General features: G+C 47.0%; 6 protein-coding genes across 6 annotated transcripts; 2 read left to right on the forward strand and 4 right to left on the reverse strand.

Moving 5' to 3' along the window:
• Positions 1-335: 335 nt before the first annotated feature.
• On the reverse strand, positions 336-4,977 carry MGYG_06498 (hypercellular protein HypA; the record flags this gene model as incomplete). Its single annotated transcript, XM_003171906.1, has 3 exons — positions 336-3,665; positions 3,734-4,725; positions 4,812-4,977. 3 exons carry the CDS (start codon positions 4,975-4,977, stop codon positions 336-338), a joined length of 4,488 nt encoding a protein of 1,495 aa, XP_003171954.1.
• Positions 4,978-5,599: 622 nt separating this feature from the next.
• Positions 5,600-10,880, forward strand: MGYG_06499 (hypothetical protein; the record flags this gene model as incomplete). Its single annotated transcript, XM_003171907.1, has 3 exons — positions 5,600-5,727; positions 5,794-10,755; positions 10,823-10,880. 3 exons carry the CDS (start codon positions 5,600-5,602, stop codon positions 10,878-10,880), a joined length of 5,148 nt encoding a protein of 1,715 aa, XP_003171955.1.
• A 380-nt stretch (positions 10,881-11,260) lies between these two features.
• Positions 11,261-13,140, reverse strand: MGYG_06500 (aorsin; the record flags this gene model as incomplete). The annotated part of the gene is made up of 2 exons (XM_003171908.1): positions 11,261-11,555; positions 11,630-13,140. The coding sequence occupies 2 exons, from the start codon at positions 13,138-13,140 to the stop codon at positions 11,261-11,263; spliced, it is 1,806 nt and encodes a 601-aa protein (XP_003171956.1).
• Positions 13,141-13,606: 466 nt separating this feature from the next.
• Positions 13,607-13,912, reverse strand: MGYG_06501 (hypothetical protein; the record flags this gene model as incomplete). Its single annotated transcript, XM_003171909.1, has 1 exon — positions 13,607-13,912. The coding sequence occupies one exon, from the start codon at positions 13,910-13,912 to the stop codon at positions 13,607-13,609; it is 306 nt and encodes a 101-aa protein (XP_003171957.1).
• A 441-nt stretch (positions 13,913-14,353) lies between these two features.
• MGYG_06502 (hypothetical protein) lies at positions 14,354-14,656 on the reverse strand (the record flags this gene model as incomplete). Its single annotated transcript, XM_003171910.1, has 1 exon — positions 14,354-14,656. One exon carries the CDS (start codon positions 14,654-14,656, stop codon positions 14,354-14,356), a length of 303 nt encoding a protein of 100 aa, XP_003171958.1.
• A 1,512-nt stretch (positions 14,657-16,168) lies between these two features.
• MGYG_06503 (hypothetical protein) lies at positions 16,169-16,894 on the forward strand (the record flags this gene model as incomplete). Its single annotated transcript, XM_003171911.1, has 2 exons — positions 16,169-16,200; positions 16,264-16,894. The coding sequence occupies 2 exons, from the start codon at positions 16,169-16,171 to the stop codon at positions 16,892-16,894; spliced, it is 663 nt and encodes a 220-aa protein (XP_003171959.1).
• Positions 16,895-17,787: the final 893 nt, after the last annotated feature.

A 17,787-nucleotide genomic window follows, 5' to 3' on the forward strand; every position in this document is an offset into this window, starting at 1 on the left:
TCGGACATAACTAATTTTATGCTAAGTTTATGTAGAACTCTAAATAAAGTTGATTTTATGCAAACTCTAGTCTATCAACAAAGCTGCGGCGAAAGCTGGTTGGTTTCTGTGGTGATACTTGTCTGTGCTATGTGAGCTAGGAAATATGGGATAGGAAGGTTGTCATAATCGTTATCTACGGGCGTCCTCATTACCGTCCTGGATATCGTAAAAAAGGAGAGAGAATGAAAAGCAGGAAAAAAAGAACATCGAAAAGGATCTTAGGGAAGGGGAAGCAAAAGGTATTGTTGAGTAGTAAACAGGATCATGTCCAAAACGGTCGCGGGGAGATGGTATTACACGAGGCTCTCCCGTGCTGATATTATACATGGTAGTCGAGAATTCCACCTGCGTCTCTGTCGCGGTGTACCGGTATCGAAAGATTGCTGGTAGTTGTCGTGATGGTATGCATATTTATCGGACGAGGGAGCAGCTTTCTCTTCGGTCAATGCCATGATCGTGTTTGCGGCCTTCACTTCCTCCACTGTAGCTCGAATTTCGTACTCTCCAGCACAGTGAATAGTAATGCCAAGGTTGATTCGTCTTCGTTCCCTTGGGCCCAGAAGTGGAAGGGCTCGTTGAAGCATCCCTGTACAAGACAGCCGCCTTGATAGTTCGAGTGCAACAGTATACGGTTGGTTGCGTAAGGTTGGTTGTAACCGAATAATGGGATGAATAGGTTTTGAAGAGCGGTTGAAAATCGTAGTTTGAAGATTGAAGAATGTGTCAGTTGAAACAGAAAACCTTGACTGGCCTGTTTGTAGAATGGTTTGGTTCTGGTCACCGCAGGACATCGCATCGCCCGTTTTCTGCAGAGGCAGCAGCATAAAGCTTAGCTCTAGGTCGTCTACTCGGAGTGCACTGATCATACGATTATTTAAAACAATCGTACGGAAATCAATAACTCCCTCACGGCCTGTAACTTCATCTCTCCAGGTTCCGTTGAGGTTCTCAAACATCTTTTCACGAAGCCAGAATGCTTCTCTTTTGGCGGTTTCTGCCTCATAACTGAGTTTATTAGCACTAACAACAAACTGTCGCCGGTTTGCAGCATTTAGAGCTGGAATTTTCTCGTGGGGGTCATCTAGATATATCCGTGGAATAGCTAGGGCAAAGCGAGAGAGGTGTCCGGGCTGCAGTATGTCAGAAACTTCTTGTAAATGTGGAGTCGAAGTGCCAGCTTCGGGGTTATCGGTTGTTTCCTCAGTCGGGTCGGTGGCTTTTAGGTTAGCGGATATTGGATTAGGCCACGAGTTTCGTAGGTCTATAAGCAGTAGGCAGTAGTCAGATCCCGTGTATTTCGACCCTAGTTGAGATATAACAGGTGATATTTGTGGATCTGTTCGGTCCTTGGTAGAAACCATTGAGGAGTCCGATAAGACAGCATTTGATGTTGACTGCTTCTCTGGATTGCTCACAGAAGATGCGTCACCAATCCACCCAAGATGGCCATTAAAAGGTAAAATCTCGCACCGAGCGATATTCAAGCTAGCATTGACGGTGATAGTTAAGGGTATACTAATCTGCCTGGCGTAGAACGAGTCTGGAAGTTCGGAAGGCGGTGCGCCAATACATGCATAGTCAACCTGTATAGTGGCAGTTCTCAGGCCCGGCTTGCCTAGGATTTCGATTGCAAGAGTCTTTGACTCACCGGGGTCAAGAGATGGTATTTCTTGCCCTGGGCCGGAGGACCGTAAGCGTAATGGAGGCCTTTTCAGCATCTGATATTCCAACTCGTATATTTCCGTAGGCAGATTGTCTTTATTGTTTAACGCAGCCTGCAGATGCGCCGTTGTAGAATCTTGGAACGTAAATAGAAGGAGATCAGCTGGGCAGTTAGATGAGTTGTATAGTGTAATCTCAAACAAACTAGTCTCCCCTTCTAGCATCATGACTGCGGATTGCAAAAGCGAAGAGCTTCGCACTTCGATCATGGGTTGTGCTTTGATAACGTTGGCAGATAAAGACGCAGCTTCTGGCAGTTTCCTCAAAGGTAATGCCCCTTGTGACGCATTTGAACTCCATGAGATAGGTCGTGACAACGAAGGGTCCTTGGCCGCCAATCCGCTGCGTTTTAGTTTAGCTTCGACGGCAGATTTCCATAACTTCTTGAAGATTGGGAATCGCCTTTCTCGGCAGAACTTTACTTTAACAGTGCATCCCGTAATCTTAAGCAGGCCTTCCTCGCCAGGCAATAAAGTAATCTCAATTTCCTGGAGACAAAATGGAGCAAGGAGCAAATTTGAAGCACTCGCTTCAAAGGCAATGCCTTCGCCTTCAAGACTAATGTGTTCAATCTCAAGTTCAAAGTCGAATGGGTTTTGTAGAACGACCCTCGCGATTGCAGGCTCACCGGCAATCAACGGTGCCTCGGCTGTTGGAGTAAGGGGCTTGGAGAATGCGTTGTAGATAAAGGGTTCCGTTTCACTGCCCTCTTCGGTACTGAAGGTAACCCCAAAATCTTGCTTCGTCCGTCGAACAGGGCGCTCCGCACTAGAAGGCTGGAATAGAACATCGCGAACTAAGAAATCGTCCCAGTATTCGGCCTCCAAATCCGGTACTCCAAGCTTGTGTGCAACGCTGACTGTGCGCTTAACTGTATTGTATAAACGTGTTTGTTCGTCTTGGCTCAGAAGTGGCCTGCCCTTCTGAGGGTTTGTGGTGAGCATATATGTGCCCTTGACAGCTTGTAACAAGGCAACAGTAAACGTCAATACCCCTGAAAAGTCAGGCAATGCCTCACAGAAGTTGATACAGGATTTGAGTATTTCAATCTTCAAAGCTAAGTCGCCGTATGTATCGAGAGCAGAATTTTGAAATGTACGCTCAATAATTGCCTCAGCTGAGTCAAAGTCAAAATCATGCCCGTGATCTTGCGGTCTGCCATTTTGCCGTCCATTGGCAAGCTTAGCACCGTAAACTCCTCCAACGAGAGACAAAACAGATCTGAGACCGGCTTCCATATTTGCTGGGCCAATGTCCAAAGCATTTATGTCAAAAGAGGAGTTGGTAAGAGCAGATAACCCTGCAGCCGGATGAATGCCAATTTCGGCGGCACCAATTTTTCTAGCTTGTACAAGGCCAGGGATAAGTATTGAAAAGAGCTCTTTTAAAACGAATGCCCGCTTTCGCTCCATTCCTAAAGGCGACAAGACAGCAGCCACACCAATAAATATTTGAACAGCATCTGTCACGGGAACATCGGAAGACAGAGAAGATGGAAGGGCACGGAATAAGAAAGATGTAATCTCTGTTTTGCGGAAAGTGTTGGATTTTCTTTGTTGGTCAGGTAGTGGCGCGCGCTCCAGTGGTTTATTCAAGACTATGTGTTGTAAACCCTCAGCATCAAGAGAACCATCACGCACTTGCATGGTTGTCAGGAGCTTTGCAAGCCTTATGACTGTTTCCGAGAACACTAGCTGGGGAAGCGGTTCATCTGTTATATTGATCGCTCGGTTATAGAGGCTTAATATATAGTTTGAGATGTCAGGAAGAATGCTTGCGAGATTATGAAGAGCCAACGCTCTGGCTTCAGGTTCTGACTTTCCATGAGAGTCAACGTTTCCTTGAGCGAGTGTAGCCTTTGGCATGGTCCTGTCACCGTTAGGGAAACATATATGCGGAATCTTAAAAAGTTGCGTGTGTCAGCTAAGGAATCAAGGGAAGCGGCAGAAATGCGGGAGAAGCTGCATACCTGGAAATTCGCGCCCACCCATCCAAACATGAGCAGGCAGATAAGTATCGCTTCTAGGGCCTTCGCATGCCATATATAATCACTCCCTGATCTAGCAATGGCAGCGCCTTCTATAAGTTCTTTGAGTGCATCGGGCCATAAGCCGCCTTGGAGATAGAGTATACCGGTAAGGACATGAAGGCGACCCTGGAAACGAGCTTTTGCTTTTTCATTAGAAGCAATGTTAGAAACTCCTGCCACCGATGATCGATCTCGACTATGTTCGTTTGATCTGGGGTTGGAATTAGAGCTGAGGGCCTTGTTTGATATTTGGATTGAACGGGTAATCTCATCGAATGTGGTAGGAGATTCATGACTGATAGTAGGGGGCGAGTTGGCACCTTCCAAAGGCTGCTCGGTTGGTCGTGACGGTAGATGTGCGGGCATCGTCATTCTGTGGGAGAGTTTGTCGGGTGACTTGGAATCTAAAATCCGTCGTGGGCCCCAAGATAAAACCTTTGGAGATTCAATACTTTGCCATTGCAGTAATGATTCTGAGAATATTTGTAGCGCTCCCAGAACCCGAGCGGATATGTCACACATTACCGTCTTCATCGTAGTTGGACGTGATGCCTCCCGGCTAGGTATCCAGATCACTTGCTCGGGGCCCGGAACTATGTTTTCTAATCCATTGTAATCGAAAATTAACAGCTGTTGAAGGACAGATTTGGGGTAGTCCTCGTTTATTCCATCTAGCTCTTGGATAAGCTGGTCGAGTCCCTCGGGGGTAGGGTGCTTCTTTTGTCCAGTCCCACTGGACTTCTCCTTGACCGAGTCATTTTCATCCCGGCCTCTTTTTACCGAAATCTCAGCTCCATCCGCAATTGCAAGGATGACAAGTGGTTCCCTGAAGAGCTCAAATGGAAACACCTCCAAGTGGGAAATAGGGGGTACGGATATAGATAGGTCGTAGATAATCATTCCAGATGGGTAGGCAAGCGGAGAAAACGTTTCTAGAGCCAATAAATGTTAGTTATAGAATGAACTCTTAATATGGAGGTATATCTTCAACTTTGGGAGCCTAATGGCTATTCCATACTCTTGCTTGAACTCCCTTCTGGGCTCACATCTCCCAGTCGAACTACATTGTGCGCTCGAAGTCGCTCAGCAAAACTTAAGAATCTGGATCGCCTGATTCTGCCGATGGGAAGTAATAGAACCCGTAGGCGCGCCGGCGCAATAGGGGAAAGGGGGTCAACTGTCATTGTGACATTGGGATCGGAGGCTGGTCGTAGATATTCACAGCTGGCCAGGGTTGCGCGCGAGGCGGTGTTTGAGCATCGTAGGGGTGGTTAACTTCAAGCTGAATAGAGGGAAGAAATAGTTATTAGGCCTTGGTTGCAGTTTATTAAACGCTCAAAAGTCCATCAACAGGCCAGCCGTTTCATCGACCGCAAGTCTGCTACGGTGTCCAATGTTAGCAGTTCCAGTTTTTTTGACTGTTCGTGTTGACATCACCAAAGTTGCATCGTCACATGAGCTGGAGGTCGAAGGTTATCGACACTTCAACGCCTGCAGCGTGTTCTTGAGACATAAAAATAACACGAACGGCCGTGAGCTAACTGCCAGTGTAGGATACAAAAGGAGAGATTTACTGGACTTCACTCGTTGGATATCCTATCTATTTTCCCTTTCGCTTGCTGCTTTGTCTGGCCTGGAGATCGCGAGGCGGCCGGAGTCTTCTACGTCATACCTTGCTGGAGGCCTGGTGGTTCAGCGGCGATATAAATATCGTTCTAGCAAAGGGGATGAGTTGGTTATTGCGCGGCCGTCGACATTTAATTCTTGGGCCTGGGAAGCTGGGTGACTCCATACACACGATATACTATGGCAAACAATATTGATTTTAGCTCCCTAAAGGCCAGGGCCATCGGTTCTGGTGTTGATGAAGAGGCTGTTACCGTGAATACTCGAGCTCTGATTGACAAAGTGCTGGCACGATACTCTGGAGAATGGTGATTATATTTTTGATTCTGCCTGCTATCCGTATGCTCTGCCCCAGTTCTAACACTCTTGCTTAGGACCGTGTTGCGAGAACTCATCCAAAACGCTTCCGATGCCTCGGCCACTAGAGTGATAATCAAGTTCGAGACTATGCCGTCTACCGCTGTACCCGCACCCACAGCCACAGACGACAGCTCTTTGATAAAACATGTTATATCACATCATACAATAAAACGGCTGACCCTGCGGAATAATGGCATACCGTTCAGTGCTAATGACTGGGCTCGGCTGAAGCGGATCGCAGAGGGGAACCCAGACGAGACAAAAATAGGAGCCTTCGGTGTTGGGTTTTACAGTGTATTTTCCGATTGCGAAGAACCGTTTGTCTCCTCTGGCAAGGAGGCTATTGCGTTCTATTGGAAGGAAAATGCGCTCTTCACCCGTCGTTTAAAACTAGACGAGAGAGACTGCAGCCCTGACACCGTTTTTGTGCTTGATTATAGAAATACAACCTCACCGATCCCGGGACTCATGTCGCTTTGTCAGTTTCTCGCAAGTAGTCTTACTTTTGTTGGACTAGAGGCTATAGAACTTTGGCTAGATGGCTGGAATCTCTTGAAACTATCAAAAAAGACTGCTCCAAGCGTTCCAGTAACGATACCCAGAGATATATCCACCAAGACTCAGGATGGAATAATGAGGGTAGCTGATATAACCCGAGAAGTTGCGCAGCTGGATGCTGCATGTATGAAGGCTGTAGGTTGGAAATCTCCGACTAATTCGTCTAGATACGAAGGCAACCGCGTGCATGACACTACGGCATCTCTCAGGAGCTTCTTCTCCCGACTTACCGGCTCATCTACAAACGATGATAAGTCTTCAAAGTCTGAAAAGTCTGGCCGGAATGGTGTTGAAGAGAATCTTCTTGATTATAAGAACTCTTCCGTCTTCCTCCAAATCACAACCGGCCACGTTAAGACGTCAGTTTCATCGTCCTTCAGCCATGAATTAGAGCGGGCAACGAAGAAGCCGCCTCCAAAAACAACGAAACTTGCGATACTTACCACGTCATACACTGCTTCGTCCGACTCGGAGCAGGCCGATGCGCAGGATATCTTTAGCAATGTTATCCCTTCTCGTTCTGGAAGAATCTATATCGGTTTTCCAACTCATCAGACCACAGGTTTAAACGCTCATGTATCAGCTCCTTCGCTAATTCCAACCGTAGAGCGAGAGAGCATTGATTTAAATGCTCGCTGGGTTCGTACCTGGAATCTTGAGCTTCTACGGGTTGTTGGGATTGTTTGCAGAATTGCTTGGTCTGCTGAGATGTCGTCCTTAAAGAACCAACTTCTTTCTAGGCTTAAAAAGTCCGGAAAGTCGTATCTTCAGAAAGAAGATATCAGCTCAGTTCTTCCGGAGGCCGTTCATATTTCAAATCAATTCGTCTTTCGGGAGTCAACTCCAACTTCACAAGTAGGCCAGGTGGTTGAAGATTCCTTTTGGACTTGCAGCCAGAATGCCTACTTGGAGATCCTATCTACTCGTGGCATCCTTCCAAGCCACCAAGTTAGAACTGCACCAAAGGACATTAGCTTTATGGACGGAATTCCAGTTCTTCCTGAACAATTGGTCTCTGAAGCTATGGGATTTGTTGGAAGATTGATTGAATTTGGCTTGATCACTGAAGTCACCATAACTGACATAAAGGCCGAGTTAGAGAATAAGGCACTAACTTCATCACAACTGCACGAGTTTCTTTCTTGGATTATCCAGAAGTCAAAGAGCGGAGGAATTAACAATGTCACAGTCAAATCACTCCTTGCGGTTGCTGTGGCCAACAATGAGGAGAGTGATAGAGGTTCTGCACTCCTGGTATTAAGAGATATCAATTGCTTTGCTAATTTGGCCCGTATACCTCCGGAATTACCGTTGCCTCCATTTGTTCTACCGCCGAAGTTTTCAAAAGCATTGTCAGCGTCAGGCCTAGCGTCAATCGGCTGGCAGGAGCTGCAGGTCGATACCTGGGTTCAGTGGCTAGTACACAACTCCTCGAATCGCAATCTTCTGCCGGCAGAGCATGATATAACCCGCTCGCGTGATTTTTCGGGCCGTGTTCTCCCGGTTGTGTCTAAACAGTGGGATTCCCTATCAGCTAACTCGAAGAAAGAAATAATGGATTCTTTACGGCAACATACTGTCATCCCTACAAAAGCGGGAATGACTAAACCCCAAGAGGCATACTTCCCGTCAGTCCGGATTTTCGATGACCTTCCAGTTGTCACAGGCTTAAATGGTGTCAAAGAGAAGCTTTTAGCCGATCTGGGAGTGCGGAAAACCGTGGACATTAGCATTATCTTTGAACGCCTTTTGAGCAACTCCAAAAATGAAACGGATATTAGTGAAACACCTCAGAGAAAATGGAGTCATGTCGAGCTGATCAAGTATTTGGCTTCCGTTCGGCAGGATATACCACCTGAAGATATAATAAAACTCCGCAAGGCTAAAATATGCTCGGCTGAGACGAAAGGTGAAGGAAAACCATCCCAAGAACGGTATCAAGTCTCACAGCTATTTGAACCGAATGCTGCTTTTAGGGACCTAGGTTTCCCCCTCTTGTACTGGCCTGGAAAATACCTTCCTTCAAGCGCTGAGGGCAAATTTTTGGTCTCTCTTGGGTTGAAGAGCATACCGACTGCCTCGGAAATGACCGAGCTCATGGCATATGCCGCCGCCTCCAATGACTTGAGGTTGCTAGACAAAGCCATGGGCTATTTCATTACAAACCATGTCTCCAATAACTACGCCAACTTTGACTATAGTCGATCTATGACTCCGTTTCTGCCGGTAGAAGGGGGCGGCCTAAGCAACCCTTCGAACTGTTTTACCGCAGAAGGAGCTGCGTTGTTTGGGTTTGATATTCTTCGAAGGGATTTGCACTCTCATGCTCTAAAATTTGGAGTGAGCCAGCATCCATCAATCAATGAATGTATTACAATCCTCATTCAAAAACGCGCAGAATCAAAACCCCAGGCAAGGGCCCTTTTTAAATATATGGCCAGCCGTGTGGCGGAAATATCTCCCCCAGCTGCCGCACGCCTTGGACAAGCTCCCATAATCCCTATAGCTCGGAAATCCCTAACAGAAAAGAGCTCTTCCACACTGCAATATGTTGCTCCTCGCAATTGTTACCTTGGTGACTCTGAAGAATATGGTGACATTTTCGATTTTGTGGATTTTGGCGCTGAGGCGAACATATTTCTGCTTGCATGTGGATCTAAGAGACAGCCAACACATTCTGAACTGGCTTCCATCCTTGTTAGGGAGCCTACAAAGATATCTTCTAAGCTCCAGAGTTCTGAGAAGTATTTAAAATTACTACGAGGAATTGCCGAGAACATGTCGACAATCAAGAAGGATAAAGCCCTCTTTGCCCAGATGAAGCGTGCCCCGTTCCTGTTTGCAAGCAAAGAGATTCCTCGCAGTCCAAGTACTAAGCAGTCACTTCTGGATAGGGGAGAGTCTAGCGACGATGAAGAGGAGGAGCAGGCAATTAAGGAGTGGCATCTAACAAGTGCTGCGGATGCAGTTATCGTCGACGACTATTCCAGCTTTAGCCTGTTTAAGGAGAAATTGCTCGCAGCTCCACAGGAAGAGTTGCTTGAGGATATGTATTCCACGCTTGGGTCTTCCAACCTTAGCAGCTTGGTCGATGAGACAGCCCAATGTGGTCAACTTAGCTCTGACCAGCGTAGTGCTTCGAAACTACAAAAACTCATTTATGAGAGATCTAGGCTGTTCTTGCATGACCTTCCAAGCAGCACAATACGCCATGACACTCGATGGTTAGAAAAGAATCTAACTGTTCAGACGGTACGCAGCATTAAGTTGCGGCGCTCTCTCCGTGGCTGGGGAATGTCTCATGTGGAAAACCGCAGTGCAGTAATGACACATAAGCTAAGCAGCGTTGTTTTGTCAATTGCTGAGGGTAGGCTTGATCTGTATCAGATTAGCCAGGCTCTTGTAAGCATTATATTATCAAGACCGAAACTACACTCTACGCTTACGTTAGAGATGTTATTGAAGACCGATCTTTTGGAACTACGTGCAAGAGGATATAATGTTGAAAGAATTCTTCGCCAGAAAGCAGCCGAAGCAAGAATTGCGGAGCAGCAACGACAAAGTCAGCTTGAAAAGGAGATGCAACAGGCACGGGAGATGCAAGAACTCGAGCAAAAACGAGCTGAAGAATTGCAGGAATCGCAGCGGCTTGCGGTTCAACAACAACACGAAGCAGCAATGCCTGGTATCTTCCCGGACTCCCCTACAAATACCCTAGCCAGACATTCATCTCCAGCTCCCCCTTCGGGATCAAATGAAAACCAGTCTCCAGGTGGTCTCTTTTCCGATTTAACAAAACGATTCGGCCTACCGTTTGATTTCCCACAAAATAATCTGAAAAAACGCCTGTCGGACAGGCTTCCTACCCAGGAAGAGGAGAAAAAGGGTGGTCATCAAACTATCACCACCTCCCCAGGAGCATTACAGTCGCAATTGGAATCCGCAATCAATGCCTCACGACCGTTTACATCAAATGAACTTCGTAGTCAAGGGCAACAAAAGGAGATTGAAGAAAAGAAGACATATTGTGATGAACGTCCTGCGCAAGATCTTAAGTTCTTCTGTGTTTTGGGAGGTCTCAAGATTTTTGTAGGGAAGCAGCCCATGGACCCGGAAGGGTTCCTTCGCTCGAACCATTCTAACCTGGAGGCGTTCACTCGGATACTCATAGATTGTGCAAAGATCTTTGGGCTGCGTCTAGAGACCGTCAGCATATTCTACGATACCAGTGGGAAAACCATTGCCTTTAATTCGAATGGTAGCTTATTCTGCAACTACGCATATTTTGAACGCTTACATCTCGAGAAAGTTGTTCGAGGTGAAAGGAGAGAAGGATTAGTGTACTGGTTTGTGATTTTATGCCACGAACTTGCACATAACATTGTCTCTGACCACGGGGCGGAACATGGCTTTTATACGTAAGTTTTGGACAACCCTACATCTATAACTGAGCAGAACGCTAATTTCATGGCTCCGTTGATATAGAGAGAGTCTCGTCACCCAATACTTTGATAAATGCGTTCAAATACTTGCGGCAAAGTGAATAACAGGATCCTTCCTAATGGCATTAAACCTAAGTGGGACTTATTTATTTGTGTTCTGGGATAATTAAAAAGGTTTAGCTAATTGCCTAGTTTCAGTTTTCATTCGGGAAGTTCGAGCATCTAGCCATCATATTGCATTGTTACAGTGGAAGACATGGGTTTGATAAAGTTCTCAGCTCCATCCATGAATAGTTAACACTTTGTATATTATTAAATAAGCTAATGGTAGAAATAGAAATGGATGTATATTTCTTTGGTCGTGAGTATATGCTTGTTGCACAGAAGATATCTATAAGGCTTCATCTATGTTTCGTATATATACCGAATATCTCAATAGATACGGTCTATACCTAGTAACCCATTCCCATTACCATCGCCTTTAAAAGGCGAGAACCAACTTGGAGAGTTTCTCAAAGTCAGGGGTTCCCAGTCCAGTAACTGGGTCCCATCCCTTAGTGGCATTCCAGCTGGCGCCGGGGACATATGGGGTTGGGAGGTGGCTGTAGATGTCAGTTCCGGTACAGCCAGTGGAACCACCGTGGACGATATCGGTAAATCCGCTACGACCGACGGTGTAGAGCCATGGGTTCAAGAATCCCATCTTTGGCTTGTTGTGAGCGAGACGGATAGAGTTCAGGATCGAGACAACAGCAGCGAAGAGGGGAGCAGAAGCACTAGAAGTCAGAGTTAGCCACAAGGGAAATTTCAAAAGTAACTACTTAAGTTCTCGGCACGGGACAAGACTAACCTAGTTCCTGAGACGCCAATAGTCTTTCCATGATCGCGAGTGGCGAACTTATAGGACTGGGCAGCGACATCAGGGAAACCACGTCCGCTAGGGTTGTACAGACCATCCCACTTGCCCTTCTCAAGCTCGTGTCCAAGGTAGTGCCTAACATCGAGCTCTTGGTACCATGGGCGTGCGAAACGCTCGGAGAAGCCACCAGATGAGAAATGAATGGCAACCTCGGGCTTGATTTGGTGGGTACCGCCAACAGAGGTGACGAAGGGGCAGGCAGCTGGGAAAATTGGGTTGAACTTGGTGGTATTCTTTCCATCGTTGCTCTGGCAGGCACTGCCGACACCCGTGTCACCGCTGCTGAAGATGACGGAAACACCTCGGGCACCAAGGCGGCCAAACAAGCTGCAGACCACGGAAGTGTAGCTGGCTGGGATACTTTGCTCGTTTTCGCCATAAGAAGTGGACAAAACGGCTGGAAGTTCTGAATCCGGGAGATCAAGAAGATAGAACAGTTGCTCAATGTAGGGCTCGTTGTTGTTGTCAGTGATGTTGGGCTGGTCGAGATCTGGGATGAGCTTTCCTCGTCCTGCGGTACCGTAGTAAGTGGAGAGAGCTCCAGACAAACCAATGGCATAGTCAACATCGAGACTGGCCTCAACGCTGTCAAGGGTAGAGTTTTGCTCATTCTTTCCGCCATTGATAGACTTGAAGTCGAATGTAGTTCCCTTCAAAGAAGGAACAAACATGTCAATGAAGGTGCTGAAATCCTCAAGTCGGGCATATTGTTCAAGGTATCCAGAAATGCCGAGTCTGTTTCGTGGGTCCTTCTTAGCAAAAGTGTTGCCCATCTTATAGAGGTCTCGAATGCAGTCGGGGGTAACAGTGACATTGCAGTCAACATCGGCAGAAGAGGTCATTTCGAGGTCAGAAGTAAAGACGCTGCTCAGCTCGGGGCGGGGGGCGTTGAATTTGGTAGTTGGCTGGATCATTTGGATGTATGGAGCAGCGGATGCAGGAACGGAGTACTTCAGGGTGCGGATAATCTGGCTGCCGTCGGCGGTGTTCTTAAACGTGTAGAAGTGGGTATCGAACAGCTTCTCGGCATTTTCAATGGTAGTAGTGAAGGTGAGCCAGTCGGTGTTGGCCTTAACCGAGTGCTTAGAGACACCCTCGGAAGAAAGCCAGTTAAGGACGGACTCCTTCGCAAGGGAGGAAGGCTGTAGGAAAGCATCAACCTCCTCGCGGCTCATGTGTTTGCCATAGTCAGCATGTCTGGGGTTGGAGATGTCCATAACCCGCTGCTCGAACTCAGCAGTCTTGCTCTGCACAAGTGCAAGCTTGAACTTCATCAGGGTTGATGGAGCTGGGGAGCCTCCCTGAACCCAACCTTGAGGAGCCGCATTGAGCTGCTCGACCACATGGAAATCACTAGAGATATGAGAGGTTGGAGCAGCAGTGATCAAGGCGGGCAGGCCGATGAGACAGGCACCAATGGCCCGAAGGGTGAAGGAAACCATGGTTGGGAAGAGCAATTGAGGGCTATCCCGTCGACGATGTCTTGTCCGGCTGTGGTTGTCACTCTTGCAAGAGGAATTGCGGGAGGATAGGAGAGGGTTTTTTATACACGAGCTGACCAGCAAATTCCCGCAGCTGCCCGCTAGCTTACGAGAAAGCGTGCTCAGCTGGAGAAGAGCTTCTGTTCTAGAATGCTGTACGGAGTACTTTCGTAAGGTCGGGAAAGCAACACGATGTGCACGAAGTGAGAATCCTTGCAAAGTATGTATAATATTTCCCCGGGAGTGCTGCGGGTCCTCAAACTCGCAGAGAAGTGTAATAAGTTATTACTTTCTCGTTAAGAAAGTTAACAACGGGGTTGACATGGGGAAAAACCCTTGACGGAATCGAAAAAGCTGTCAATAAAAAAGGGTTTCTCCGGTGCCTTTGAAGGAACTCTGTCCTTCGGGCAAGGGTTGGGTTAGGGGGTCATTTTTTCTGAGAGTTCCCCAGGGCCAAACCAATAGAACGAGCGTATCTCATCGCCAGGGGAGAACTGGCAAATACCCAGACCTGGAGGGATGATCGGCACCATGGCGATTCTTGGGGAGAGAGGCCATTGGAACAGCTTGAGCTGAGAACCACTAGTTTGGCAATCCGTGCACCATCCCCCTTTCTCGGCAGATCACCAAGCGGCACAAAGCCGCCGTCTGCGGTCTTTCGCGACCCAAGAAAGAAGCGACATCGTGTGCACTTCTCCGTTTGTGTCATGCACCTTGGAGGGCCCTTGGACATGCTGTGCCGTTCCCCGTAAGTGAGCGATGCGTTTGCATGGGACCGTACAGGAGTAATAGAGGGTCCAGGATGGAAGATAGATAATACGAACCAAGGCCCCCCTGCCAGAGTTGCATTGCTCTCGCAAGCTAGCGAGATTGGTCAAGCATTGCTTCCGACCGCCAATAATAGCTTGGTACTAACAAGCAATATACAAGCTCGTGTTTCTCCACCATCTGCTCCCAAGCAATGTCTCAACCGGAAAATGTAAGCCCCGTCTCGTCGACTGGCCGGCAAAGATGGCGAAGTCGCAGTCGAAGTCGCAGCCGAAGTGTTCACCAATTAGTTTTGATATCGGAGGTCAAAATAACCTCTGTGCCTGGCACGTGAACGCAGCTTAACTCTGTAACTCCTTATTTTAGCCGAGGGCGACTCAAATCAGTTTACAAGCTCTCCGTGTTATTATTCATGGCTTATGGGGCTGCTTCGATGCCATGATATCATATTGATTTTTTTCTCAGCCGGCGTTCTGCTTTGCTTGCGCTTGCTTTGGAGGCCGGCCAAGGATATAACGCATTTCTCCGGACTTCCTTCGCCTACCTTGGTGCCCATAATTTCGCTCCCGCATGCGCCGTCCAGGGTGCAGGATGCGGAGAAAGTCGTTCCACCTCGCAAGAGAGCGACTCGTGAGTTTAAAATTGCGCTGATAAGGACCAGGATCAGGGAAACCCCGCTGGGGCAAATGGCGATAATAACTCGAGGCATCGTGATTGACGCTGTCGGTGCGGAGAATATACCTTGCCCTTAGTTGTTCATCTTCTGACAATAGGCTGTTTTCCGGTAGCTACGGAATATATGCTGAGGATGGCATCATGCTTATCCTCCGGATGCCCCAAGTGGCCTTACTACTATAGCGTTGCCCTGACCGTTCAAGTTTTGTCAGTAGACTTGGAGTCTATACCCTGGTCAAATGAAGGCATGAACTAGCTTCCAGTTAGTTCCGTCTGCAAGAAACGACGGAAGAAACGGCCTAAATCAAGGTTTTTTTTGGTGAGGGTTGACAAGATAAGTAGTTACTCCGTACTTACTATTAGCAACCCTCCGTGGGGTCCCTTCGAGTTAATGAGCGGACGTCGGTTATCGAGGCAAGAAACTTGCGGAGCAGCGGAGGTTTAGAGTTGAAGAATACACAGGCAATTATCATACCCGCATTCTTCAATAATAATAATGATAATACTCTGAACTAGTTAGTCTTTCATGGCTCACCGTATATCCTCCTACGCCTCGTTTGAAGCATCACGCAATTCGCGGTGTTTGGGCAGATGTGGATGCTGCTCTTGGTCGCTTTTTGCGAACCCACATTCCTAGGAGATATAGTGAGAGAGATAGCCGACTCATGCCGGCCAGCGTGATTAAGAACATATATCATGCTATATTATCTCATCTCTGTAATACAATGGGCTGATATACCATCAATACCTGCATGCGAAGCACCTAACCATCATTTTGAGTCGGTAGTCCGTGAGGTTTTTGGATTGAGATATTCGATTTCAACGGATATATACCTGGGAAAGCAGCATGTGTGTTTCCCTTACGGAGGCGTCTTAGAGCGGCTGCCTACAGAAGAAATCCCTCTTGTTATCAAAATCCCTCGAGCCATGACACCTACCTTAATACAGGGCGCCTTTTTTTTCTTTCTTTTTTTCCCCCAGAGGTGATAGTTAACTATGTGACGGGCAATCCATTTTTTCATGTACAGATTGACACTGGCCATGATTTTAAAGGGGATATATTTGCCTGCCGCATATCAAGGTATCATCTGGAATCGAAGAGCATAATATCCATGGGAGATTCACCTCCATCTTGCTATCTCGTTTGGTGAGACATGTTACCGAGTGCCATTAGCGTACAGAGCTCTGGTGGAAAATTTGGATGACTCAGCAGAAACAATAGCTGCGCGACCAGAAGCACTGCACAAGAAGTGGTAGTCAAGCCGTTACTTGCACAGCTCGAATACCTACCACCAAAAGTAACATTTCTCACCAAACGAGGAGATAGTGCCATGTCTTCTTCATCTTATTGCTGATATGATAGATGCCAAACACTCTCTGCATTTCCTTCCCTTATTTGTTTATGTTTTACTAGCTTGTTTTCTCTAGTTTCCCTTTCTTTAACTAGTTACATCTTCATCCGCGTAACGACAGGTTCATTTATCACCAGCAAATCCACAACATTAGCTACAAATACTTTGCTCAAGCAACGTACATTGGTTTGAATATGCATGGGAGCTCGGAAAATCGAATGGATGAGTACGGATATCATTCTACTGTTTAGCGACGCGCTGGGAAAAGCGGCTAACAGTCCTTATATAGATTCAGCGGGAACTTGATCAGTATCCGTTCTGGAGATACTTCGTTCCATATCCATGAGGGTTTGATAAAGGAATCTGCAACCTTGCTACACAGCCTTTGGAGGAAGAAGGAGACCAATGGAGATACATATTCCTTTAGCATCCCAAAAGAGTACAGCGATGCCATACAGTTCTATGTCAACTGGATATACCGACGCACTATCCCTTGTGTTGATTCTGAGCAGCAGATGAGAAATGAATGGGCAATCTTGGCCAAAGCCTACACGGTCGGAAAGAGATTTGGAGACATCGACTTCCAAAACGCCATCATCAACCATGTCATAGAGAGAGCAAAACAGAGATTTAACGGGAACCAGATACTACCAAACGCGGAGACAATCCAGTTTACTTATGAGCATGCGAAGGAATGCTCCAAGTTCAAAGTTTTGCTGGTCGACTTATATGCATCCCGCGCCATTAGGGGCTACTTCTGTAAGACTGCGTCAAGCAAGTACCCGAAGCTATTCCTTATCGATGTTCTGTCCGCGGTTGCCGACATGCAACACACTGGCCGGGCAAGCCCGACTGAAGGCCGCACAATGGATACCTGCATACGCTTCCATCAGCACCCTCAGGGGAATAAATGCTGCTAGAATCACTATTAACTAACTTGGCAGAGAGACAAATGGCTAGTTAACTGCAGTATCTCCTGCGGATTCGGGAAAGTAACAAGCGATTTAGCGTCGGTTTGGGAAGACAGCAAGCATCATCGGGATAACTGGTTCGCAGGCTTTAAAATAAAACATCATCTACCTGTATAACGCTATCTTTGCCATCTGTTCTTCGCTCGTAACAGCAACTTGACTGCTTAGTTGTTCATAACCTAGTTAATAGTCGTCTAAATATCCTGGGAAGCCGTCGAGTTTGATGGAAACGGAACCTTCCAGCCGAGCCGCCCTAGTCCTTTAGTCGAAAAAAACACCATCAAATTCGGTCCTCTTCGGCGTCAACTCGTCTACCTGCAGGACAAAGGCGGAAGAAGGCAGCCAAAGAGAAAAGAACAAGAACAATAACATTCATTCGTTTCTACTAAGTTCTCACAACTTCGCTGACTCGTCTCTTCATTCTTTTCTACCCTCTCTTTTTTTCAAACACATTGCGTTCCCAACGCTTATCTTAACGATCTAGAGTCACAGTATCTTTGATGGTATTAACATAAACATAGGCGTTTAGCTACCCAGATCAGCTATCCAGAGAAACTGTACTGGTTTGGATAGTTATGACCCTAGAATGACATAGAAGAGGAAGCAAAAGACACTTCTTGAACCTACCACCGGCCTTCTTTTCACCAGCCTAGGTCAATTTGGCGCGTCTTTTCCCCTCTATAAGTGAGGGTTTGAGCACTTCTTTGATCGCCTTGCTGCTTAAACTGTCCTTTAAGCATATTTACTGCATCTACAAGGTCGCGCCCTATCTTATTTATTCCTCTCCCCCTTATCACCAAAAGATCTATCTTGTTCAGGGCGGTCCGGACCATCAGGCTGCT

Source organism: Nannizzia gypsea, genomic scaffold (genome assembly GCF_000150975.2).
Source record: "Nannizzia gypsea CBS 118893 supercont1.5 genomic scaffold, whole genome shotgun sequence".
Lineage (NCBI taxonomy): Eukaryota > Fungi > Ascomycota > Eurotiomycetes > Onygenales > Arthrodermataceae > Nannizzia > Nannizzia gypsea.